Source organism: Fringilla coelebs (assembly GCF_963513975.1).
Source record: "Fringilla coelebs genome assembly, chromosome: 4".
NCBI classification, from domain to species: domain Eukaryota; kingdom Metazoa; phylum Chordata; class Aves; order Passeriformes; family Fringillidae; genus Fringilla; species Fringilla coelebs.
The window spans coordinates 38,050,266-38,077,470 of NC_140032.1; the positions used below are offsets into that span (position 1 = coordinate 38,050,266).

The window sequence follows — 27,205 nt, forward strand, 5'->3', positions numbered from 1 at the left end:
TGATAATTGATGTTTTTATTATCTCTGAAGAAAACTATGAATGTGGTTCAGGACCTTCACTTCTTAGCTCTGGTGTTCATTGCATCATGATCCAGATGTTGATTCAGCTTTTGAAATTACTTCCCATCTTGGCACACACCACAATACAGAAAGAAGAGATCTCATTGATGATAACTGTGTCTTTAAAGCTGGAGATTTTCTTCATTTGTGCAGCTGAGAATTTTTGTCTTTGTGCCAGAAAACAATGCATGTTCAAGCTTCTTGCAGGTATGTATTGAGAAATAATACAAGGAGTACTTATATGATCAGGAGATTTTACAGTTGGTTGTGCTACTTACTTATATAAAATGCCATAGAGGTAATCCTTCCAGAAGTCCTTATCTTCCTGTTATCGCTGTTATGTGTCATATGTGTCTTTGCACCAAAAATATAATTGCTAATTATGTTTTTCCTTGATAGAAGGAGTTGGCCAGAGATGATGTGATTTTTTTCCAAGGGCACTGAAGGTGAGGAAGGACAGCTGGTACATTTTCACTAGTCAAGTAGGAATATGTCAGTGACTTGGCTGCTGCCCATACCTGCCCTTGATATTTTACAAACAAACCCTGTGTGACATTTCTTGACCAAAAGCCAAACCTAAGAAAATAGAAATAATTTTCTTTTAGTAAGTTTTTAAGTTCTGACCCTAATTATTATTACCTTTTTTTTTCTGGGTAAGGGAGTTGTTAAATAAGTTATTAATGATGGAATTTTTAGTTTATATTTGCAATTAAAACCTGAAATAATGCTGTCAGAAGAATCTTAGCATGCCACAAAGTAATTTCTTTAAAAGGTTCTAGTACATACTATGTTTTTATTATTGCTGTTGCCATAGGGCCAGACTGAAGTGTTGGTAGCTTTAAATCATACTTTTAAAAAAGCTTTCCCCCCCACTTTTCTTCGAACTGGTAAGTTAGAACTGAAAACTGGTTAACATAATCCTGAATCTGTCTGGCCTGGTGTGATGTCCTGGACAGAGGAAGTCGGGACTGTGCAGGGTAGGTAGCAGATCAGGTGTGTGTCTCCTTAGAAGACTCTGGTATCTCCAGCAGTTTGTGACTGGGATATTTGAACCCACCAGTGTGTAGCTCTGGTTGAGGCCTGCAGGCTTTAGAAACAGCCCTCAGGTGCTCTCTCTGTTTTGCTTTTGAATTTGTAGACCTCTATCTGATCCTGCCTGCCTTAGTTGTTTCTGTTTCGTACTGAAGTGTCATATTTCTTTTAATTACTTGTTGCTGTAGAGCTCTTTTGTATCTTAAATTGTCTTTGTTGAACTTTGCTTTACTCTTCCAGTTTCTCAAGGAAGGAGCACCAGGTAGAATTTTTTGCAGAATTCACTGTGGATCTATTAAAAAAAAATATGTTTTATGTTATGTTTTATATTGTTTTTAAAAATGATGCCTAGGTGATGCTTTTTCCTAACCTTTGCACTTATATTTTCAGAACAATAACTCAGTCTTGAATAATTAATGGTCAACTTGGAGTTCATTTCCACATATATTACAAAAGTCTGAATTTTTGTAGTTTTTTCAGCATAAATTGTTCCCAAATATCTACAGTGAGTTTGGTTTGCTGGTTCTAACACCTCTTTCCTCAGTGAAATGGTTCTGCAATTTTTTAGTTCTTTAATCCCTTTGTGACTTTGACTAACTTAGTGTTACTTAGAGTACACTGTGGCATTCAGAAACTGCTGTCTCAGAACCCTTAGAAATAGGTTGTACTTTGCCTGCCCCACCAGAGGAACTATGGTGTTTTATTGGCACTGCACATCCTTAGGGGAGAGCAACTACTGATTCATACCCTTTGTCTTCTATCTTGAAACAATGTACTGATATGACAACTTCTTTTGGCAGCACAACATCTTTAGTAGTTTTTGGCAAGGGAGTGTGTCAGATGCCTTTTAGAATTTCAAGTATGCACCATTATTAGAGCTCTGTACTCTCATCTCTTTTAAGTTCTTCTTTAGAAGAACTCTAAAATGTTTATCAAACATGATTTTCCTTTGCAAAAGCAGCTCTGTATGTTTATCCTGTTGTTTTCTTGGCTTTAGAACAATTTCTGGCACTTTGCTATATACAGAAAAATATATTTAGGCTCAATTCCCTGCATCCCTCTGGAATCTCTTCTTAAAAAAAAAAGTGGTCCTTCCCCCCACTAAAATCACAAGAACTTGCTGTCACATTGGTCAGCTTCTGGTCACTTGAGGCAGGTTTCACTCAGAAATTTCCCACTGCAGTTACTTGGCTTCTTTTAGAACTGGGGAGTGAAAGCCCTCATCTATCCCCTTTGTCATTCTGTAACCTCTCCTGATGTAAAGGAAGGAGTAAAACCTTCAACAAGATGTCTGTAGAAGTTCTCCTTCAGTTCCTCCATGGTACCAAAGACTGATCATAGAGATTTGTTCAGAGCCTGGGGATTTTTTTCCTCAGTGGGTTTTCCGTTCTTGAGCACTTTGCTTTTTTACATTGATCATCTGCTTGTCTTCTTCAGGCACAGTTCCTGTTCCTGAGGTGGCAATGCACTTTTGCAGATTATTCTGCACTTTGATCTGGCTGGAAATGTTTCATTCAGTGACTGATTCCATTTGACTCCTAAAGCTAGATTGCTGGTTTTACAAAGGTTGATGTTTAAATGCTAGCAGCTTCCCCCTCTCCACAAAAATTTTAATTTGATGTGTGTATTTAAAATTGTTGTACTGAAGTTCAGTGTGTTCAGTCTTAGTGTTGTCATTGGGCTGCATCTTAATTTTGACTTGTCTTTTTGGCTTCATTTTAATATTTTCTTATTATATGTTGCTTCTTTTTTACGGAAGTCTGTGGACTTCTGTCTTTAGTAATAAACTTGGTCAATAGAAATAAAAGTGAAATAAATGGAGAAATAAAAGTCACCATTAAAAAAAATACCACTATTTGAAAGTAGCATTCTGGATCATGACATGTAGGGCTGGGGTGACCACAGCCAGAGTGGGGTGGCCCTGATCAGTTGCATGAAAAATAATATATTTAAAAAGTGATCTTGGCCTCTTTAGTGTGACTTTTATCCAACATCCTCATGACTGCTGTCTGTCATCACAGTTACATTGCTGGCCTTAGATGTCTCAGATATCATAGCTATGGCTCTGCATATCCATTCTAATGGTGTGAGTACCAATATAATCTAATAACAGGGTTTACCTTGCTACGTTTGGAAATTCAATCTGTGTTTGATTGGATGATTTAATATGTTGATATTTATTTTTAGGACTCTTCTATATATTTTGTATCAATATCTTACTTCCATCATATTTCTGGTATGTCTGTTTTGTCACTGTCCTTGATTAAAAGCAGACATTTGGGCTTTACATCTTGTGCTGCTGGCATTTTTGCCAAGCTGTATGTAAATGTTTGGGGTTTTTTGCATATGGGTGTTGGTGGGTCAGATGCACTTAACTGACTTACAATGGTTACTCAATTGAATTTTGAAAATTTCAGTGCACTATCATATTAGATATAGTTTCTGTGATTCCATTCCTAATGGAAGTGAGAGAATGTGCTCTTATCCAGCTAATGTTTCTTTACCTGCTATGTTTCTTAAAAGTCTCCTATAATCTCTTAAATACTAGCATCTTTTTGCCTTTTTTCTCTTTAAGAATAAAGTATTTTATGGCTTCCCACTATTCCATGTTTCTGCAGTTTCTAAAGAATCTGTAGTCCTGTTCCTACAGGACTTTCCTACACCTGTTTTTTCAGGTGTGCATTGAAACTTTGCCTCATCCACCTAATTTTGGGAGCATTTAAAGAAGACGGCAGTGCAAGTCTGGTCTTTGACATACTCTGTGTTTTATTCCACATCTTTTCTCCTGCCCCACCCCATCTCACTGGTTTGTACATGGCTTTTCACTATCACCACAGAATTTCTAAGAAGACTATCAAGGCAGGTTTTGAGGGTGGCTGCTTTTGTAGCTGTCATTTAATTCAGCATGCAGTCCTATTACACAGCAACCCTCTTTCTGACTCACCCATAATGATTGCTTTGAGTTTTTACTCACTGGGTTCCTGCTTCAGAGAGGATATCCTTGCTAAAAGAAGGTTGTGTAGTGCAGTATTTACTCATTTCTGTGGCCTGCCTAGTCACTGCCAAGTTAGGAAACTTAAAATTGTTCTTCTGTTGGCTTTGAGTTTGATTCAGTTCAAAGTTCATAGGTAGTGTAATTTGCATGTTCTGGGGTTTAGTTGAAGCACATTGTAGACCTAGACAGTTAACTGTTTTGTGTTCTTTGCATTTTTCTAGTATTTGGGAAGATAATGGATTACTCTTGTTCATCTTTTGTCCTAGGTAGGACATGGAGCCTTACCTCTGCTTATCTCTTAAGAAATATGTTTGTAACTTAGAATTTGCTGTAGTGAGCTCACTGTCTAACACAAACAGTCTTTTCTTGCTCTTGGGGCATCTGTTGCAATGGATGGACTGGATGGCCTCTGAGCAACCTGGTCTAGTGGGAGGTGTCCCTGCCCATGGCAGGGATCTTGGAACTAGATAATCTTTAGGGTTCCTTCCAACCCAAGCCATCTGTGATTCTGTGAGTATTGTCAGTAAAAGGACACATAAAATGTTCATGAGGTGGCTTTGGTTTGGGATTTTTAAAAATATTGCAGCTGTAAAAAGGAGCTCTGGTGGGGAACAGCTTTTGCAGACTGTGGTAACAGAAGTAAATAGTGTTGGCTGAGTTGGTGCATGCTGAGTGAGTTAGGATTGTATCCCATGAAGAGATTTCACTGCGGCCTCCTGAGGGCAGTCTATCCTAAGGCATTATTGTGTTGGTAATGACTTGGTGAGTAAACTTGTATTGTTTTAGGGAAGTGGAGTAGCCTGTGTAGATGCAAAGCTGATGGCTGGCATCCCTGTTACTGGTTTTGTAAAATCCATATGTCCTGAGCTGCTGGGAGTTGTAAGGCATGACTTTTAGAGATGGAAAGGATTTCATACTGAGATTAGTGAAATTTGGATAGGAAGTGGATATCTTAATCCCAGTCTGCAAAATCTCTTTGCTATATTAGTACCTACAATTAAAACATACATTGTAATGATTATTTATTGCTGTAAGACAAGTTTTCCTACTTTGATATATTGCACAGTGTGAGGTTGTATTACATGACCCTGAATTGTATATTGCCTGTTGCAATTATGTGACTTTTTTTTTTTTTGAAAAACAGTGTAGTTCATTTAAGTAAAGCAAATGAAAAATGAACTCTCCAAGGCCAGGTGCTCCCACTTGGTTCAGTTAATCAATATTTGAAAAGACAGGTCAAGTGTAGTTGTGGAGAGAAGTCATTGGGTGTGCTTAGTGCCTGAAGAAGTAAGAACACTGCTAAGTCCCAAGTTATATTTGATTTTCACACACACAGTTTGTTCAATATCAGATCATATGCTAAAGGCTTCTTTTTGCTGTAGATACGTCAGTTAGTAAAAAAATGCTACCTGTACCTTGCTAGACATGTTTGGATCAGCATGACTATAATCACATGACTATATTTTTATGGTTTTATTTTTATGTTAACAGCTCATATCTCGCAAGGGCTGGGATGTGTTTTGTTCATTGTATATAACAAAACTGCCAGCTTGAATATGTCAGTATCAAATGCAGTGGGACAACACCCAAGTAAAAGCCAGCAAAGCTTCCTTGGTATCATTACACACACACTAGGGCTGTGTCAGTGGGAGCATGAGGGCAGATGTCACTGAACAAATGGAGTTGTGTGGATGTTCCTCAACATTCCCAGGCTGCTGACTGATGGTGCTGAGGTGCCCTTGCATGTGTAGCGTGCTGATGAGTTTGAAATTACCGCATGATTTTGAACAGTTTGTTTAAGAATAACTGCAAAGTGATTATATGGTATTGCTGAAGCTTGTTAGTGAAGCAGTTTGATGTTTTGTGAATTCTTCCTTGCAGATCTACCAGCTCAGTATTTTTAATGCTGCATGCACTAAACTACATGTTCCAGCTCTGTGCTGGAGGCTGTACTGTCAACACTTGGATGCCATTGACCTGTTAAAAGCTCTCAGTTGCAGTGTTTTAGTTCTGATCCTCTCAATATGACCTTTTATCCTAGTTTTTCAGATAGTTGGTAAATTTCTACTGCAGACTTCCCACAACTTCAGAGAAAAGAGGGAATATAGTAATTTCTCCTGTTTTGTTTAAATGTCTTTTAGTGCGCATGTATGATTTTTCATGGTTAGATGTCCCTGCCAGCAGCACACTGGAACTGCATCCATTCTTTGCAGGCTCTTGTAGCTCTGTTGCTGGAATGCATATATAGCACAGAGAGCAGCTATAATTTTATAGTTCACCATAATTTTCAGGACACCAACATGGGAGAGGTCCTTAATTTGCAATAGATTACAGGTGTGGTTCGCATCATATAGAAAGTCTTATTTTCAGCACCTTTTGCAATAGCTCAGAGAGGTCCTGTTTGGCAATCTGGGTTTTGTAGCCTCAGTTCTCTACAAATACTCTGTGATATCTGGGCCGAGAGTTGTCCAAAAAAGCTTGATGACAATATGTTTCCCTGAAACTGTGTTGTTAAACACACAGGAGAAAAGTGCTAATATAATCCATTTGGTGTGATGAGATTTGTAGAGCTCCTTCTGTAAGTGTTTTAATCATTCTGTGCAATGGCCATGTACTGTTACTTTTTTCTGCTTTCTTGTTCTGCAGCTGTTTCTGGACCATTTATGCTACTACAGAACTAGAAAGTGATAGCAGTTACAAGACTTGGCCAGTCCTTGGAGTTAGCTGTTACACTACAGTTGTTTTATAAAGCACAAAATTTCTCCTTTTAGGTGGTGTCGAACTGGAGTTTGTCTCCATCTGTACGGCTGCTGAAATCATTGCTGTGCAGGTACTGCTGCTTGTTGTCTGGCTTTTTTGCTCTAGACGTGAACTGAGCATTATGTTCCAAACACATTTTTAGTAGAGATGCAGTACAGTATTAGATAATTTTATGTTTTAATTACTTCTGTTAAAGAATGCAAAATGGCTTAATTTTGAGTTAGAGTTGCAAGCTTTAAGACAAGTCAAAGAATACTGTGTGCTGTCTGGAATCCATTGTAAATTCTTTGGGGCAGGAACTGTGTTTCCATCTGCCTGATGTGTTTCACGTGCTCATATTTCTGTTCAAACAGAAAATCTGTGCAGAGGGAAGGCTGTTTCATTTAGTTCAGGAGAATGATATAAATGTCAGTAAATTCTATCCCTTGCATGTACATTTGAATGGTGAGGGAGTGAATTAACCAACATGCATAATCCAAGCAGGCCTTTCTAGTCTATGTTTGAATTTATCTATAGTGCACAGCGTGGTTTGGCAGCTGGGTCATGCAGTCAGAGCATGCGGCTCATCCCCTCAGCATCATGGCATGTTGGATAATGTGAGCTCATGAAGTACTTACATATGAAATCTGTTTGGGCTACTTGCAGAGGTGAGGATGTAGCAATCCAGATGTGGAGGATCAAGGCATTTCTTAGCATACACCCTAAGTGAATTAAAATAGACCTTAAAATTGGTGATACAGAAAGAAACAATTATTTATAAGCTGGGGTTTCAAGCTGGACTGGTTTTGATCCCCAACTGCCAGCTAGCTTTGATGGAAGCAAATTGTGCTTGTTAACTAATGGTTGCTGTTGCCTTAAAGCTGTAGGATAAAGGCACTGTGTGCTAAGGTACACCACCAGCTGGAACAACCTTCACGCATGTGGAATTTTGCACCTCACTGTTGGTATTCTTGACAGAAGTTTCTGTTGTCATCCTGATCGTTGTTGCATTGAGTCTCTGATTGCTATGAATATGCTTGGACTGATCAGCTTCCTATATAATTGGAAGTCTTCCCATACCTAAACTGGAAGTCTTGCAAAAAGTCAAGGCTCGTTTTTTTTAGTCTTAAAATATGACAAAAGTACACTCTCAGGTCATACTATCTATCTTTGGACTATGTGGAAGGAGATTAAACTTCTGAAAGTTACTCTGATGCTTCCAAGAATTTTTGCTTTTTGGCTTGAGAAGTTAACTTGCTTATGCCACGCTTCTATCTCTGACTTTGTAAACCCAAACAGTCCTGGTAACTAAGTAACAGCACAGCTGAATGTTTTCATAAAAACAATGTTGCTGCTTAGAGATGTGATTTACTACTTAAGTGTGTCTGTACATATATACAGAGGCAAAAAGTGATGATGACCTCATCTTCAACAAGTCTCAGTTTTTTAGTCCCCAAGCCAAAGCCAAACTTGCTGTGAGCAGACACAACTCCAGTGACTACAGTTGCAGTATCGCCATGAATGCCATGCTCACTTAATTGCTGACAGAAGCCTGTTTGTAGTGATCAGTGCTTGAAATGTAAACCCAAAAGAAAAAATGGATAATGTTGCATCTTTCCTCGTATCTTCACATTGAAAAAAGGAGAAACTACTTAATAGTCAGGATTTTGTAAGTAAATCTGACTTCTTTTTTAAAATTCAGTTTTGATATTTTGTTATCAGACTCTTAAATGAATATACCAGCGCTCAGACCATGTCTTTGCTTAGAATCAGTTGTAAGTGATGACATACTGCAATTATTAGAAATACAAAACAGACCTGCATATTTTCTAGCCTATTAAAAAAAAAGTATCTTCCAGTTCCTCTATTTGGCAAAAGTTTCTCAGAATTTATGAGTAATGTTCCTCTGTTCTGTTCAAACAAGATTCCAGGTCACAAGTAGATTATTCTGATAAATTCTAGTAGTTTTTAGATGCTGCATATAGGCCTCATTTAATCGGTATTCATAATATTTAAAATTTCCAAATCTTACACTTGAATGCTTGTACCCAAACAGTTATTAATCTTTACCAGAAGGAAAGCTTTCTATTTGTGTAATATTTATTGATGCTAAACCCACATTATATCAGCACAACAGTCCAAAGTAATGATAATACATTTTTATAAATACAAATAAAAAGTGGCAAAATAATGCTAGTGAAGCTAAACAAAAAAGTAAATTAGCATGTCACAGTTGAGGAAAATTTGGCAAAAGATATGACATACTTCTAGAATAAAATCAGATTATTCCCACCTGACAGACTGATGTTAATCTACATTAACCATCCCCATTACTAGTCATATCCTGCACCAGAATAGTACTACCTTGTGTGCTAAAGTTTATTAGTCACTAAAAAACAAAACAAACTTTGTGTACTTACAAAGCAATACACGTATAGCAGTAATGCAATATATGGTGTACACAATTACAAAATTAAAAAATAAAAAACAACAAACAAACCCCTAAGTACAGGACTTCTGAATAAATGAACTGAGATAAAAGATTTCAACACTTTTATTATAAATAATGAAAGATACCATATATGTGCTTCATATAAGGAATACAGTGTTTTCCTTTCCTAGCAAAGTATCGTAGCTCGTACCATCAAACACTCATTTTCCTTGTCAGGCCTAGTAATTTTTCCATTCATTCTCCCTCCCTCCCATTCAACTGAAATTCATTTGGTTCTAATTTAAAACTACCTAGTCAGGTGTGACTTAAGTGGGGCTCCGCTTCCAGATGGATTTGCCTTGCATTCTGTAAGTAGCCTTCAGGCTTTTCACCTATGGTGCACACACTCTACCTCTCAAAAGAGTTGACGTTTGCCTGCAGTCAGGAGAAGGAAAAAATAAAATCTACCAGAGACATTATGTTAAGAAGAAAAACCAAAAAGCAAATCGGATTTTTTTGCCTGTCTTCATTTTCTACTTCTTCAGATTTGCAAACTGTCACCTGTGGTGTATACTTGTCACTTAAATCCATAGTGTAGTTTCAGTTTCAATCCATTTTTCACTTGCTATACATTTCGAAAATCCTCATACATATTACACAAGCTTTAAACAGTCAAACATTCCACACATACACTCCCTAGTTTTGAGCTCACCTTAGAATTTCAGAATCTTGAATGGGAGTATTACAAGGTTACACACTGCTGTCTGGAAATCCAGAGAGTTTCAACCCCTTGCCCAGTCCCCCTCCCACCCTTTGCAGTAACTCACTGCAGTGGTTTATGCTATCAGCATTTTTTCCCATCTAGTTACCAATGTGTAATCTGGAGTAGATTGTTATTAGGTGTTAACTCTTTGTTGGCCTGCAGAAGTAAAATTACTTCTGCTTAGACTGCCATTGCTATATGTTTGTAAATAAGCCTCCTCCAAGATGGCAAAAAGGAAAAACACAAACGAGTTGAAAGTTAGGGTGTCCATACTAACAGCATCGAAAGAAAGATTCTTTTGTCATGGTTGAATAGAAAGCAGTTTGCAGAGATACAGCATTTGCTTACATTTCTTTTCATTGTCCCTTCCTGTTTCATTCTTATAGTATTGCACTTGTTCATCGTAGCTGTCAGAATGTGTGTAGCCATTTTAGAACTGTTGATAACCCTTGAAGAAAACATCTTGCACCATTAAGACTGTGTAGCATTTACTTACTGCTTACGAAGGTATGTAGTGAAAAATCTTTCTCTCTGATGCATTTTGGCCTCTATGAAAAGGGTTATGAAGCAACATAGGTTAAGGAACTGGTGAATGTGATTTGTTGTGCAATGTGTACATTTCTATTAATAATATATCTATTCTTCTAATTTGGTATAATGAATAAGGAATATATGGTTACTGTGTTTGTTGTTTATCTTTTGTACATGAAGGTGTCTGCCCTTGCATAAAGTGACATAGGAGTATCATTGGTCAAGGCAATGGCTTTCAGTGTTTCTGCTTTGAAAGAAAATGATGGAAGTGGCAGTTGAATCTACAGATCATCACTCTCTACCAGGCCAGGCTGCATTGTCAGGTGCACTGGGTTTGCTTCTGGCTGGAAAGCTGCTTTGATGTCTAGTCCTTGGTCACAGAGAGCAGCATATCGGCTGGCTGAGGGCCGCACCTTCTTTGGCTTGGTCTGCTGAGGGGGTTGTTGCCACTGAGCTATAGATTAAAAAGGAAAGAACAAGTGTTAGCCTTCCTGAGTGGTGCACCTAAGTGTGCCAGATGCTCAGTCAACACTTTGTGAAGCAGATAGTAATTTCTGAGAAGCAGAAAACCATTATATTAATGGTAAATTTGTTTTATTTCTTCACATTATTGTTTTCTGTTTTTTTTTTTCTCAGCATCTAGTTTCACCTTCCAATGTGGTAAGTAAATACAACAGTCTGTGTTACTTTTTGGCATTGTTTCCTATTTCCTTGTGCCATTGAGAAGGGTGACAGCAAGGAGGTTGTTTCTGTGCACTCCTGTTAGAGTAACAGGCCTGTTCTAGGGTGAGTTGCTGCATATAAAATGAAATTATCTGGTTGCAATTGCCATCCCTTGTATACTGAAGAATGCTGAGCCAAATCTCTTATTCTCAATTCCCAATTCCAATGCCACCCCAGAAACCATCCTTTATCAGTCTCTCCCCTTCCCCCTCCAAGTTAATTCTTGCTATGAGAAGACTGGTAAGAGATACTTCTTTAAGAAAATATGGGTCTGCTTTGGAACAAACTGAGTAATTAAGCAGAAAGCCATAAAAACATCTACTACACTTTTGGTAGCTGTCACAGGTGTATTACAGACTAATGTACAAAAGAATACAAAAGGTTAGGGAAGTGCCAGCAAAACAATAGTAATAATGATTCACAAAAATCGTATGATCATGCCGTTATCTGTTGTTAATTAGCTATATTTAATGTACGAAGCAAAACCAGAAAGCATGCAAGCTTGTTTTGCTTTAGGTGTCTGAAAGATGGTGAAATATACTTTGACAGAGCATTTGTTGTCTTGAAGTGGATGTTTACTATTGAGGAGAAACTATAAACAAAAGAAAAAGAGACCAATGTAAACCATTCTGTGAACAACCCAAAACTTACAGGACTATTGCTTTTGTGGGGATTAATAGGATCATGAAAATTGAAGCCACTTACTATAAACATCCAACCTGGCAGTGCAAGACACTATCCCAGCCTCATTCTTAGCTGAAACAGTGTACCAGCCAGCATCCTCCTTTGTAGCTCCCTGAATAAGCAGGCAAATGTAGCCATAGTTATCCTGGTGCATGCTAATAAAAAGAAAAGTAGAAAATTACTATTTAAATCACAAACTGGTGTAAGCTATTTTAAAATGGCATTATAAACCAACGCAATCTTAGTTACAGATTGATTATAGTCCAACTTTAATTAAAACTTTAATTAAAATGGAACTTCCTCTGAACTTAGCAAGTGGAAAATAAAGCCTTGAGTATGTTTGACAATTTGGCAGTTTAATATCCTGTATTGAAAACAAAGAACAAAAAACAAATGAAGTAACTTTTCTTTCATGATTCTGGATTAAGACATCTGGAATAGCAGGAACACCAGATCTTACCCAGACTTTTTGTGGAAAGGATAAAGAAACTCGAGGAAGATCTTAAAATATAAAATACTGAATTGTAGTTGCTTAACTGTACAGCAGAATTATGAATCACAGTTTTTGCTGAAAAGCACAGAGTGTTCCTTTGGAACCTTGATTTTCACTAGCAAATTTCTGTAGTTTTGATCCAGGAAGAGTAAAACTAGTTCTCCTCTTGCTAAGAGTGCAAAGGTAGTTGTGTAAGTCTAATGATGGAAAACAAGACATATTTTATTTCTGGTTTAGGCACCAGGCTGGCTGCAAGTTTGAGTAAATGTCATAAATTATTACAATCACTAGTTAATATTTATGAATTGCCCTTTACACAAAGTGTTCATGTGACCTTTTAGGTTTTTATTTGTTTTACAGGATAAATCATCATTGAAGTTACACCTGGGGAGGTTATTCTAAGTCAGTCTAACCTCACTCGGTCAGTGTTGTACGTAAGTGACTCATTCTCCTTCTTCCAAAATATCTGAGGAGATGGCTCCCCCGAGATTCGACACTCCAGTCGCACTGGGAATCCCTCAGTCACACCTGTGTTTTGAAGCTTCTCTATAAATACAGGTGCTTTTTGTACTTCCTTAGCTGTGAAAATAAGGATTGCAGTTATGTTGACATTTGTCTATGAAAACATAGCCTTTCTTTCAGCAGTGTGCCAAAAAGAATTATGAAAGATCTAAGTGGCAGGAAATGTAAGTTGTCTTCATTAATCATGAAGTTCAGTCTTGGTTCCTCTGAAGAAAACAGTCCCATCATTATTTTAATAGGGGGAAAAAGAAGTGCTAAAAAGCTGATTCTGTACTAAAATAATTGAAATGTAGAGCATGACAACTAGATAAACTGGCTGCACTATGCTTGGTAAAAAGTGCTCCCCTATAGTCCACAAAAGCACAGACTTTTAACTGAAGAAGGAACTGCTGTAGCAGAAGTCTGCAGTGGCATTAGTCTGATGTGCTGTGAAATGCACAAGGCATTTCCACTGGCTGCCCAGGGGTACATGTGGGTCTGCACAGATTGTCATTACATAGAAACATCCAGGGAAATAGTCTGGTTTGTGGCCTCAAGGCCAGCAGCCCCTTTTTCTTAACTGCGTGCAAAGACATTACATGCCAGACAACTTATGCCACAACGTAACATGAATGGCTCACTTATACCATACTTCTGTTACTGCCAGGTTTCCTTTTCTTACCCTCCACCCCTCAATGTGTCATTTGACATCATTCATGTTTCCTTTTTTCACACTATCCTGGCAGTGCTCAGTCTAAAAGATTAGCATGAAGATGTTACCTGCAACAGTGAGCTCCAGGCTGAATGAATTCTCACCAGCTCGATTGCTGGCAATGCATGTGTAGATTCCAGCATCTCTGGATGTGACCGGTTCTATGATCAAGGAGTGCACCCCGTTCTCACGCACCAACATTTTGTGAGAGCTGTCAGGGCGAATTGGTCTACCATTAAGTTGCCAGCTTAAGTCTGGAGTTGGTAATCCACTAACCTTGAGTGTAAAGAGAACAGTGGGAAATTGTTTTAGCCACATGAAACACTGGAGGAGTCCTGACTTGTTTCTTCAAGGAAGTTTGGTTTGGTTTGCTACTGCAAGTGTACCAAATGATTTAAAGATCTAATTCTGTCCTGATTTACACATTGAGTCAGTTGTAGTCATTTACTTAACTTTCTGGCCAACTCCCTAAATTCCATGATGTCTTATGGGCGCGACTGAAAAAAGATCAGTGTGTAGATAGGCTAGAAGCTAAATAATAATACATTGCAAAACAAAAGGGAGGGTGACACCTTTTGTCTTTTTTGTTGTTTGCTCTTCAGGTGGAATGAGAAGATACTCCTTTCTAGATTAACTTCTTGTTGGAAAGCTTGCAGACAAAAAGATGTTAGCTGACTAACTACTGACCTCTGAAGTTGCATTCCACTGAGGTGTGCCTTGGTGACAGCACCACCTGCACTAGTTAATGCTTGGTCTGTGAGGACAAGTCTTGCACTCTGGAAAGCTGTGCCACTTGCTGTGGGGACTGCTTCAGAGCAGACAGCTTCTCCCAAATAGGTCAGCATAAAGTAAACAAGTCACCCAAGCCTGAATTATTTCTGCTCAGCAGAGTCATAAATCAGGTTTATACTGTTTGAAACTTTTAACGGGGTTCAAAACTCAAGTAGTAAAAAGACTTAAAGTGTAGAAACGCATTGTCTTTATAGTGCGTGCTGCTTCCCTCCACACCCCTGTGTAGCTGAATTCTGTAAATCAGTTTACTCTGAGCTCTAAGATTTGCCTGAAGCACTTTCATTGGACGGGAGGGAAACTTTTATTGTCCACTTACTCACTCATAAGCAATGTGATTAGTTACCCTGCTAACAGGAGCCGAAACCGCCAATAGGCAAAATCGCTTTGAAAAGAAACCAATGTGGTTTTTGAGTCAGCTGATGTTATCAAAAGGCTGCTGCTACCCTTTGCATGACACTTGCCTTGCAGTCCATCCTGCACAGTTTTCCTTCTTGAACAGTCAGGTCTCCAGGAGCCTGCAGAAAATGAGGCCGGAAGAATCGTTCCTGAATTGGTTCATTTTCATCACCACTGTCCCTTGATCGAGATCGTGGTCTTAAAATAACATGAAATAAAGGTAAATTATTTTTTTTCTCCGCTAAATCAGAAGAACCATAATCACTTATAAGACTGGTTTGAATTTTAAACCACTTCGTTAACCTATACAATAATCACCCCATATTTACACACATGAACTGGTAGCATTTGGCCCAGACTGAGTTAATTATGACTGCAGTTATTTAATTACTTTAATTTAATTCACATCTTGTGACAAACTATGACCTATAAAACAATATTGCTACAGAATAATAGCTTGTTATATTAATTAATTTTATGAAATAATAGTATTTTTGTTTAGTCTTTAAATCACTGAAATACAAATAAAACATGTTGGCAGGCCTTGGCATGTAGCTTCAGTTCCCCATTTCTAGTGTCCTGTGTATTTAATCCCCTCACTGCTGCTGATTACACCAGAAAGTACATGGACGGTTCATTAATCATGGTTCCCTTTCAGCAAATAGCAGCAGCTAAAAGCTAACTCATCTCAATTGACAAGAGACCTTTCACATCAGACTTATCTTCTCTTGTTCTGCACTACTGAAGGCTGTGCAGAAAATTCTGTGTATTGAATTGCTGTGGATATATTTATTCCTCATTTAATAGGTTTTTTGTATGAGATACTCTTGAATATTTTCAATGACACCAAACTGTGGAATTAAAACAATGAGAATTTCAATTGTGAGAAATAGGGAGAAAAACTTTGGTTGCTAGTTTTTTTGTTTGATTTTTTTTAAAGATGCCATAAACAGTTTGATAAATAATACAAAGGAAAGAAAAATAGCTCCTGTCCCATACACAGTATCAATCACCTTAAGCTTCCATGATATCATTTAATCCATTTTCAGCATTGGCTATTCTTTGCTTTTAATTTAATCCATCAAATCTTTTTCTAAGTGATTTCTCATTTAACTGGATTTTTGTTTCTACTGAAATTAGATGATTCCATTTGTGTGATTTAGTAATCAAATAATCTTGAAACAAATTTTATGCCCATTTTTGTCCTTGCCTGATCAGCTCCAGTGGGTTCCATTCTGGAGCCAGCTGCTGCCTACAGTAACATCCTGTGTAAAGAAGAGGAGCTACTCAAATATCCTCCAAAGACCTCTTTTATCAATGACACATTACAGTGAAATTCTCTTATTTGAATCCCACATCCTGTTAACTTCCACCAGTGTTTTGTTTTGGCCACTGTCTGCAGTGTCCATGCTGCAGTACAGGTGCCCATATGCATTTTCTACTGCCCAAGGTCATTTCTCCAAGTTAAAATAATTCACAACAAAAAAGAGCCTAAAACCCTCAATGGTCACATTTGGAAAACATGCTGTACTACTGCATGGGAGATAAACACTCCAGCTGCATGCTGTGCTCCACTGAGGCTGCAGTTAGAGTTGCTTGAACTTGATTTATTTTGCCCTGCTCTGTTGTTGCCCTTTTTTCTGCTATTGCTGTGTTTGAATTGGCCAAGCATCAGCTGTGCTATGGTATTCTCTTATTAATAGCTCAATGTTGACTTTTTAATGATCATCACAGTTGTCAGACAGCTATGACTAAAGGCAAATGGAGGGGTTGGGGGAGCTTGTGTAGATATCCATTCAATACTGCTTAATAATGTAGGACTGGATACTGAAATGGGAAACACAGACTGACATCCCTGCTTACACTAAGGGCTCATGTAACTCTCCAGGTGCCTAAATCCATGTCTGGAGCACCTCATAGTTTTTGCCACTTGAACATGTCTAAAGCTACTTCAGTAGATCCAACATTGTAGCTCATAAGCAACTCTGAGCTTTAATTGATGAGGTCCTGATCAGTTTTGGAGACATAGAGGCCAGGTAGATGGGATAGAAGATGGAGAGCAAGGAACAAGTGTACTGCTATTGTTTGGGAATGAGTTCTGCAAGACCAACTAGAAATTATAGCATCTAGTCAAGTGAGTGCTGCACAGTGCAAGCAACTTGAGCAAAATCTGCCTCCACATTATTGATAAGCATCCTGTTGATAAGATGCCAACAAAGTACAAGTCACTGATGCTTTGTAAGATTTTGTGAAGCTGAGCCAAACTGGTGAACTGGCACTACAGAAGTGTGAAAGCCACCGACTCACTGCTGCAGCTGCAGGAAAAGGCAGCACTGGTCAAAACTGGGAGGTGTGTGTGGGGAATTTATGTTACATAAAATGGAAAACAAAGAAGAATTTGTGAACACAAATGTTGCATTTCTACCTCTTTGTAAGTTTACCCTAAAATCACAGACTCTTTTTTAAGCCTTTGCCTTGAGAGGTGAAACTAGGGTCATTTCAATTCTAAAATATTTTGTGGTTTTAAACAAATAATGAAATGAGTAGAGCCAAGTAGCTTCAGATGTCTAGGAATGACAAATTGCAAAAGACTGGAATAACTTGGATTCACTGTGGGCTCTTTGGAGTTGCAATGTGGCCATCACATTGCAGAGATTAGTTTCAGCAGGACTGACATCATGTACTAAATGTGTCCAGGGGAGACTCCGTGGGCTGGTACAGTACAATGCACTGGGAGTAAGAAGATGAAGAAGACTTTATGACTGGCCATGTGATAATGTCACTAATATGGAATAAAGGAGATTAAGTTCAAATTAATCCCCTAATTGAGAGCAGGTTGATAGGAATGTTTAGTTTTTAAATCTTCTTTAAATCTCATGTATTTTATGATTTATTTTGGACTCTGTCTACCATGCTTAAGTGACAAACAACGTTTGTTGAGCACCTTGTCATCTAAGGGATTGAGTCCAAGCTTTGTACACATCAAAAAATTCAAAAGTGGCCACCCACATCAAGCGATACTAAGAAAGTGATGTTTGTCAGCTAAGCAAATTTCAGAAAAATACATTAAGAGTGAAATAAAACCTCAGAGTTCTGCCAGAACACATTCTGTAAGAGATTAAATATATTTCAGGAAAAAGCCTGTCAACAGTGTAACAAGTAATAGAATTCATTAAGCTAATAATTACACTCGTAATAGAAGAAGCAAAAAAATGGTTTTGTTACTCTCAAGCAGAAAATCTTATAGAAATAATATCATAGTGCCATAGGAATATTACTTGTCAAAAGTCAGTGGCAATAGACATGACAAATACCACAGTATATGGGAGAACAGTAATTTGGGATATTGCATTAGAAAAGCCAATGACAGGACTCTGTCTTAGGAAGTTTTTATGTGCTCCCATTTCATCAGTCTTGGGTGAACCCTTCCATGCATGGGTGTAGTGAGAACTGTCACTAAGCAGAGATTCTGTGCTGAATGCTTACAGAAACTGCTCTTCCAGAGCAAAGATAATGGGATAAGCCCTTAACGTGGTTATTTTACAGGAAACAAGAATCCCCAATTATTGCTCTAATTTTAATTAAACTGCTCTACAGAAATCTCTTATTTCTAGTTCATTACTCACTGGACACCCAACCCAAAGCAATAGCGGCTGCTTGAGTACCTGTCTCCATTAGAAAATAAAATACCAGCCAGAAGTGGCCTTGGACTTTGAATGCATTTGGAGAGATTGAAAAGAGCCTCCTCCATTATTACCTCAGGGTTCTGTTCCTCACAAAAAGAGAGACACACAGATTTTGTTCTTCAGGAAGACGCAGGAGTGGCAGCCGCTTGATGCTTTCACTCCTACCTACCTTCCCATTGTCTTTGCTTTTAAAGTTCTTTCTCCTTTGTCGTCCCGTGTGCACTGACTTATTCAGCTGAAACCTGATTCTTTGTGGCAGCTTTTCCCTGCAGGGGTTAATGTGGACTTTCCATTTTTACCCATTACCTGAAGGTGCTAAGTGCATTAGTGACTGGAGAGGCTACAGCAGGTGGTCCCAGCCTTTTCTGTGCTGTCCTCACAGTGCAGCCTGGCGGGATACTCCCCTCCAGAGGCACTCTAAGCTTTGGGCTTAACAAAGGTGACACACTCAGAGGGAGTTGGTGGCCATCTCAGAGAAATGCTGGGAAATGCTTTCAGGGTTGCAGTTTGTTCCATGCAGGAGTAAGACTGACAAGATATTTTAACCAACCAGCCTCACTTCCTAACACTTTATAAGCTACCAGAGGGGGAAGAGAGCCTGTTTTACATGCAGCAGTTCTACATTACATACTAGTACCAGTACTAACTGTTACAGAAGTCCTTTCCTGGTTGTATACTGACTGTGTAATTACATGTTCTCTGTATATTAGTTGGGCAATATTGAAATTCTATGGCTGTTGGAAGCATTAAGCAAAACACATGTCTTATTACAGCAGAATCCAGAAACCAGAGCCTTCACACTGCCTTGAAACAGTTCTGATAACCAAAATCAACTTTTTTTGTATAATCTAAAGCTGTCTAAGCTGAGCTAAACAGCCTCATAAATGCTTTGGGCAAAGAAAAAATTATTTGAAGGGAAAAATTCCCTTCTATGGTCCAAAAACATAACCCATAGCTTCATATGGGAAAAATTGTAAACTCACCAAAGATAAGTTTAGTACTTTATTTCTGACTCATAATTCCTTATAAGAAACTGAACTGAAATATTAAATACTGAAAAACTAAAATCTTTCTAATGTAAATCTGATAAACCTCTTTGGTATGCAGTTGTTAAATGAACACTTCCTAGAAGCTGCAGAAGATGGAGGTTCCTGGTACAATCCTAATTGCATGAAATATTTTTAAAAAGCCTATGAGGCAGGAGCCTTCCCAACAGCTGATAGTGTAATTTGAGATACACAGTAACTAGTGAACACCACAGAGAAAGGAGGAGACAGGGAAATGTAAAGATATTTAAAATTCATGTCATTTCAGAGGTTGCTTATACTTCTGAATGCAAGTTCTGTAGCAATTTCAGACAGCAGAGGTCACATTTCTTCCTGAATGCCATGCTTTTAGCTTATCTGCTTACCTCACATTCTTTACCTTACCACAGTTATTTTACAAAATCCATATTATTAAAAGAAAAAAAAAAATCATCAAATACCTTCTTATGTGAGGCTGACCTGAAGGTGACCAAGGACTGCGGCCTCTTTGATTTACAGCTTGAACCATCAGCCTGCCCGTGCAACTTACTCTGCCCTGTTAGGATTACAGAGAGAAGGATCATTAAAAGACTTAAAATATGTAATAATAAAGGTTCAACCTGGTCTGTTTTTTTTTTTTTCTACCCATTTTATCAGCTTCCAAGCTAACACAGAACAGACTGGAAGGACTGTGACTATAATGCATTCATGTTTTTTTGGTTTTTTTTAAAGACTGTTAATACCATTGGCAATCAAGTTCCAAGTTCTTATTGACTGTTATTGATGTGAGCAGGAGTTTTCCTCTGTGTGTGGCAAGTGGGCAGAAGATGGCCCATGGTGATTGTTGGCAGTTACCAACAGAATTGCTGCCTCTAAAGTGGATTGATCTACTTTGGCCCAAAACTCAAAAAACCCCTCATAATTGTGAAAGCCAAAAGAATTTGACAGGTACGTAACAGGTCCTCTCTGAAGAGTGAATCTGGTTTGAGGAATTGCACTGAAAGGCACAGCTGTGCTGATGGACACTGGTGATAATTCAGGTTCTTTTCAATGAATGATAAACAAAACATGGCTCTGATGTATTTGGCCCCCTTTTTTCTTTTACTTTGTGTTTTAGAAGTCAGGTTTTCCACTGGAAGCTCTAGTCCTAACAGATTTGGGATGAGACTGCCCTGTAAGGGGTAAAAGCATCTGGTGGTCATAATAAATAACATCTCTGCCCCCTGGGTTGGTAGCAGTAAAGCAACATCCACATCAGCTTTGCAGTGTATTGCAGCTCTAAGCTGTGGGCTCCATGCTCAAGTCTGCCAGCACAGAAGTGACAAATATTTTTATCACAGTACTTGCGGGGTTGCAAATAGCAGTTCTTTAAGAACTGTCCAAAGCCCATCAAAAAACAATTTCTCCAGGCTCACAAGCAGCCTTCAAATAGCAACAACTTTTGTGTTCCCTTAGAAATGAAGTCTGTGTCCCACTTCTATTCCCATGACCCAGTTAGTTCACAAGGAAAAATCCCTGCATTAAAATAAGCCATTGTGCAAGACCCACAGCAATTCCTTATGTAAAAGCTTTATTTTCCCCCTTATGTTACAAGACCATTAAAGACATCTGGAACAAATGAATTTCTATTTTGGGTACCACTGCATATTAATATTTTTCAGGCAGGTGATGAATACACATAGTTTGGGATAATTTCTACATATCTCAATAGATGATGGTGTCTCAAATGGAAACACAAAGGGCAATAAGGAATTTGGATAGGGAAGATAAAGGCAGGAAGCCAAGATTTCGGAAAAGTCACAGGACACAGAGGATGGAAACAATGAGCGGGAAGTAATTCATGAGATGATGTCCTAGAAACTAAGGGAACTCCAGCCTGAGGACTGTGGGTGTGTAATGCAAAGAAGCTGAGGGAATGGGATAAAAAGAAAGATGAAAATAAGATCTTGATGTGAGCACATACAGTTGATAGAAAGAGCTCAGTTAAGGGATATGATCTCTAACTAAAGGCCTAAACCAGGCAAGGTTTTGTGTTTGTCTAGGCCCAGGGTCCATTTGCTCTGGATTAACTTCTATGGCAAATTTTACAACAAACCCCAGTGGTGTGTCAGAACTTTAATTCCAGCTCACTGCACTTTATGCTGTGGGCAATGGGGCCTGCTGTGTTAACTACCATGGACGATCTCCAGGGTCTGTCAACAAGGCATTTTACACATAAATCCTATCATGTTAGCCCAGGTCATGAGATGGCATCGACTGGCAGAGGTTTTATGAACTGAATCCTTTAATAAAACTGATTTCTTTACTTTAATAAAACTGATGTCTATCAGCTGAGAGCATGTCATTTGCTTTAGAGTTTGATGATTCCAATAGCAATGACCAAACACAGTAACAGCCTAGCAAATATCTACCAGTCCATCAGAGTTCTGATGTGAGCTCCCTTATATTTACGTACTTCGCTCTCTTAAGAGAGCGAAGGTTGCCAAATCTGCCTAAGTTTGTGATAGCTTTGAGATGTGGACAACTTTCCATTAGAATTGAGAAGACTTTGCCAAAATTATTTCCACTCAGGATGACTTAAAAGAATTGGAATCCAGATCTTTGAGTGTGAAAAGCCAGTACATAAACTCACAGCCCTTCTTTGCCTCCATTGTACTGTTAAATGCATAGTAAAAGCAAGCAAATAGTGGAAGAGATAAGTATGTTTGCTTGGGAATTACACTGTAAAAAGGAGGATGCTTCTGGTTCTTCTCCAAAAAAGGGAAAAACGCACAAGCACAGAATTTTATCATTTAACAAAGCTGCTTTTTCAAGCTCCAAGATGGGAACCACACAAACCCAGCTCATTTTAGTACATCCAAAAATCCACTAACAAAGCAGTGCCATCAATGACCAGAACTGGTAACCTGGCTCACTGTTGTGTCATTGAATGAACATTATCCTGAACAACAAATGCTCCAAAGTAGGCTGTAAATATTCAGGGACAGAGTACAGTGCCCAAACACAAAGACAGTTTGTTCACCAAGTTCTCCAAGACTTCGGATCACACAGTAACACTACACAGTGAAACTCTGCATGCACTGAGACAACACTTAGAGGAAGATGAACAGGAACATTTCTTCCCTTGAGCATGCATATATTTTTAAACCTGTTTTGAAATTTCACAACTTAAATAGTACCAAGTATTGGTAACAATGTCATCTATGTGTAAAAGCTCCCAGCTTGAACAATTCCATGGCCTTATGCTATTTCATTAATATTTCTTTTTCTTTCTTTACTTTTCTACATATGTATAAATAATAATTAAACCACCTATATTTAAGCACTGCAGGTCATAGAATCTACCCAAAAGCTGTGTGTTGCCTGTGTGTACAACCCCTTGTATTCACAAGCCCTCTGCAGTATGAGAAGGACTGACAAGCTGAAGACTGAGACAAAAATGGCAGCGTCATGCTGAGTAACCTAGCAACGTGCATAACAGAGCACAACACTCCTGCTTAGATTAAACTCTGTCTCAGTGATACAGTTTGTTATTCTACAGTGTGATTCTGCTTGCAGGCCTAGTCTTGGCAAGATATTTGGCACTACAGAAGAAAATAATTCATTACATCCCAAAAGTTATGTTACTGCTTTGGTTTCTCACATGCAACTCTTTCCCCTTAATTTGCTGTGGTGTAGGAAAAGTGGGATGAGGGACCTGTAAGTTTGGCTGTGTCTAATCAACTAGTAGGTTTCTGCTGTGTACCTCAACTCCTGTATTAAATCTGTAAGGAAAAAATGGCATTGCTAAACCAGTAATGCTCTGTGTTTCAGAAAAGCACTGTTTAAGATGAACACAGGACTGCTACATAATAGTGCTAGATTTTTTTTTTGCCTTGCAGACTTGCAATCTGCCTGATGTAAGCATGTTGAGGTGTGATATACTCCCACTCATTTCAAAAAAACTGGCCTCAGTCAGTGAGCAGGATGAACAAAAGAAAGTTAAATCTCTGGACTGGGTTACTTCTGCTGGTAAACTGGATCTTTTCCTCCCTTTATATATTTGTGCTATCCGTGCTCAGAATACTGAGATATTATCAGAATACTGAGATGTTATCAGCTGAAACAACTAGTGTAAGACTAATTAAAAAATGATACCCCTCCCTCTGAAACCTCAAACCATAGGAAAAAAACTACTGTTGAGTTGCTAATCCCTTGGAGATAGAAAGGTCCCACCCTACTGATGCAAGATGAAAACAGAAATCTAACTTGCATACTTTATGGTGACTTCATCATTTAATTAAATCATGCATATGTGAGATGAGATAGTTTTCTGAAGATTTATGTCCAGAGGGATGTTTGCTCTGGAGCCAAACCTTCATTTACCTGTGGGTTAGCAGCCATAATAGTGTAATTCCCATCATCATCCAGGGTGGAGGCTGCAGTATGCAGTGAGCAAGTTCCATCAGGTTCTCTTTGAATTCGGTAGTGATCACTTCGTTTAGAAATTTGCTTCCCATCTTTAAACCAATAAATCTACAGGAAAAAAAGCAAAGCACAGCTGGTAAGAGGTGGGTGCTCACATTGCCATAATTTCTCATTTAATAGCACTAACGAAATTAACTGCGGAAAAGCTCTCTGGTAAGTAGTAAAAGAAAACTGCTTTGATCAGCTCCTCATTCTATGAGTCACTTTCACTAACAGTTACAAGATTATCAGTGGTCCAAAGAGAAACAACAGCCTGAACGATTTCCAACAGAATGTACAGGTGCATAAGGGCTGAACATTTGAAGAACTGAAACTAAATGTCATTACAAAGAAGAGTTTACTGATTTCAGAGATTACTAACTTTACATTTATTTTGCCTAAATCTGAAGAAGTTGCAGAAAAACCTTGAGAATGCTTTTGCTCTCTTTTCAGAAAATCAAAACATAAATAAAAAACCCAAGGTAATGATAGGCTTAATTAATTCAGTGATGAATAAAATAGAAGCAATGATCTCACTGTTGAAACACCCGTTTTGTCTCATATCCATTACGCTGAGTGGACTGGACCAAAATGCCAGAGGGGATAGAGCTGCTCAGCTGGCAATGAGCAGCTCAGTGTGTGGAGGGGCCAGCTCAGTGTAGTGACATGATTGAAGCTAACAATGTCACCCCGGTGTGACAGGCCAGCTATGCAAGTGGACAGCTTTGCAAAGTCATAGGAAATACTTCAAAGCAAAGCAGCACGTGGACATCCGTTAATAGCTGCAGGCCAACACCAGCACAGGTCCAAGCTGCACAGAACTCTTACACTGGCTATCAAACAGAGGGCTCTTCCAGTACTTTTGATACATAATTTTATTCTCTGGCTGACCCAAGATATACTTTCAGTGAGCCAAAAAAATGATGTATGCGGGATAATATCTTACAGTAATCCATGAATTACGCACAAAAAAATTGTACTTTTAGTGCCTCAAACTTGAAGGCGAAAAAAAATTGACCTAGCTTTCAGGAGGTTTTTTTTTACATTATAATAATAAAGTAAAATCCCAAACTGATATCTGCTGGAATCAAAAGTAAAAGTTGTATGCGTGAGCACACACAGAGGAATATCTGAAAAATGTTATACTAGGAAGGCTGTACTCAGCTGCCCAAATCCATATTTAAGTAAAACATTATTTACTTGTTGTTTCTGAAATGTGTACTACAGATAACATCAATTGTGTTCAGCATTTGAGACAGTTGTGAAGATTCCTACATCATTTTTAGGAGGCCAACTCATTCAAAGTACAACTGTATTTGTCCTGGTCCTGCTTGGACTATTTAGCATGAGGAAAACACACATTTTGCTCAAGCTCATTCTTGAAGTGGGAATTTAAATCTTAAGAGTGAGGAAAGGGTGCTGGCTCTCTAGTAAAAAATGAAGTGACAGAGCAATGTGCAATTCCATTCCTGATAGAGTTTAATCTGCTGGGTTCTTCATATGTGCCAACATTTCAAAGCTTGAAATTCACTGACTCGTAGCAAAGGGTAAACTTTTGAATTTAACAAAAACAGTGGAGGATTTTTTTGGTGAAAATCAGTGAAAATTTTCTTGAACATTTATTACTGTGTATGATTTTTATAATAACAAGCATTATGCGTAAGTTGAAATGATTTCATTTCCTCAATAGCTGGTTATACTTGTTTCCCATTTTGTCTGTCAGCAGCCTTGCAGAGGCTCTGTGGCCTGAACAAAAGGTTTAGTCATCTTCTTGTCTGCTGACAGAGCACTTACTGGAGATGCAAGAGATATTTGATCACTTATATACACATGCTAATGGGTGCTAAAACAACATTGCTGCAAAAAATGAGTTTTAACTTGCATGCTTTACATGTGTCATAATGTGGCTTGGAAATCTACTGCATTAAGTAGTAACTATTTAATAACAGTACACTTATCAGAAATATCAGGAGACATGCATGGAAATACACAGAAATATTAACTGAACCAGCTATCCAAACATCATGTATATGTTGTCCAAAACTTATATCAACTGAGTTTAAAAGCACTGGCATCCCATATGAGCAATAAATCCTTAATATTACCCTTATCTTGCATGGAGTTAATAAGTAAAACAGTACCACTGCAGGAGACAATGGTCCTTGCAGTGAAGTATTTTCTTTCTAGGATAACTTTCAATATATGTACCATTAACCTACGTAAGCACTGCATCTGGATTGCTTTTATTTGCACCAGATTTTCAGAAACCAGTGTGCAATGACTAGGAATACAATGGTATACACAGTACAAAGGGAGGTTTGATCTTGGGCAGCACAAGCATTTTTAATCACCAAGAATTATATTCAGCCATGTGAAGAGTGAGCAGTATGAGATTTATGTAACATTTGTGCCTCAATTAACCTCTTGTATGGCATTGTCTTAATTCTGAGGAGAAATAATCCCTTAAAAAGAAGTATTGCATAGTCCCTCCCATAACACCACAGGTTTCTCATTTCAATGAGAAAATAGTTTTACATTATGCCAAAGGTTATAACAAAGAGCAGGCTCAGATTTAAAAAGTCATACATATGAAGACAGAATTTGCACATCAGTATTCAATTTACATGGCATGTTCAGGGGAAAAAATAATCAAGCCAATAACTCTGCTTAGAAAAATCCCTTGTAATGAATGCCAGATTTTAGAAACACTACAGTCCTTCCCAAAGCCATTCCTTGGCAGACCTGACAGAATACTTAGAAGGGAGGAGCTTCAAGTTAGTAAATTATTTCCAGCTTTTCATTTGCCAGAGTAAAAAATTTATTCACAAGCAACACTTCAGCTTCAACAAATGACAGCAGAAGGGCAGCCCTCAGCCACTGAGCTTTTCAAAACTGCTGTCTTGGAATGCTCTGGCAGATGAGGGGGAGACACGGCCTTGGACATTTGTGAAGCCTGGCTAACAAGTAGCCACACAATAGGACTGATCTTGGTTCCATCCCAAGCAACTTAACAAATTACACAAAGCATCTGTGAGTGAATGGAGCAAAGGGCCAGAGTCCCAGGTGCAAGAGCAAATCACTTCTTAATGTGCACGCTTTGACACTGCAGGAAAACAGAACATGGCTGTGAATCACAGGGCATTCACATCAGATGCTCCTCTGTAAGGGCAGGCTTCAGGGGAAGTGCTAGGAATGT

At 38.4% G+C, this 27,205-nt stretch overlaps 1 protein-coding gene across 1 annotated transcript in view; it reads right to left on the reverse strand.

The window, feature by feature from the left end:
* Positions 1-8,914: 8,914 nt before the first annotated feature.
* Positions 8,915-27,205, reverse strand: part of PALLD (palladin, cytoskeletal associated protein) — a 186,112-nt gene continuing 167,821 nt past the window's right edge. Inside the window, exons 16-22 of the mRNA XM_084204387.1 lie at positions 23,929-24,078; positions 20,025-20,119; positions 14,918-15,050; positions 13,733-13,940; positions 12,865-13,030; positions 11,980-12,113; positions 8,915-11,005 (exon numbers count right to left, since the gene is read on the reverse strand). Coding sequence (XP_084060513.1) covers positions 10,833-11,005; positions 11,980-12,113; positions 12,865-13,030; positions 13,733-13,940; positions 14,918-15,050; positions 20,025-20,119; positions 23,929-24,078 — 1,059 coding nt within the window. The 3' untranslated portion in view covers positions 8,915-10,832. The remainder of the gene's footprint in view (positions 11,006-11,979; positions 12,114-12,864; positions 13,031-13,732; positions 13,941-14,917; positions 15,051-20,024; positions 20,120-23,928; positions 24,079-27,205) is intronic.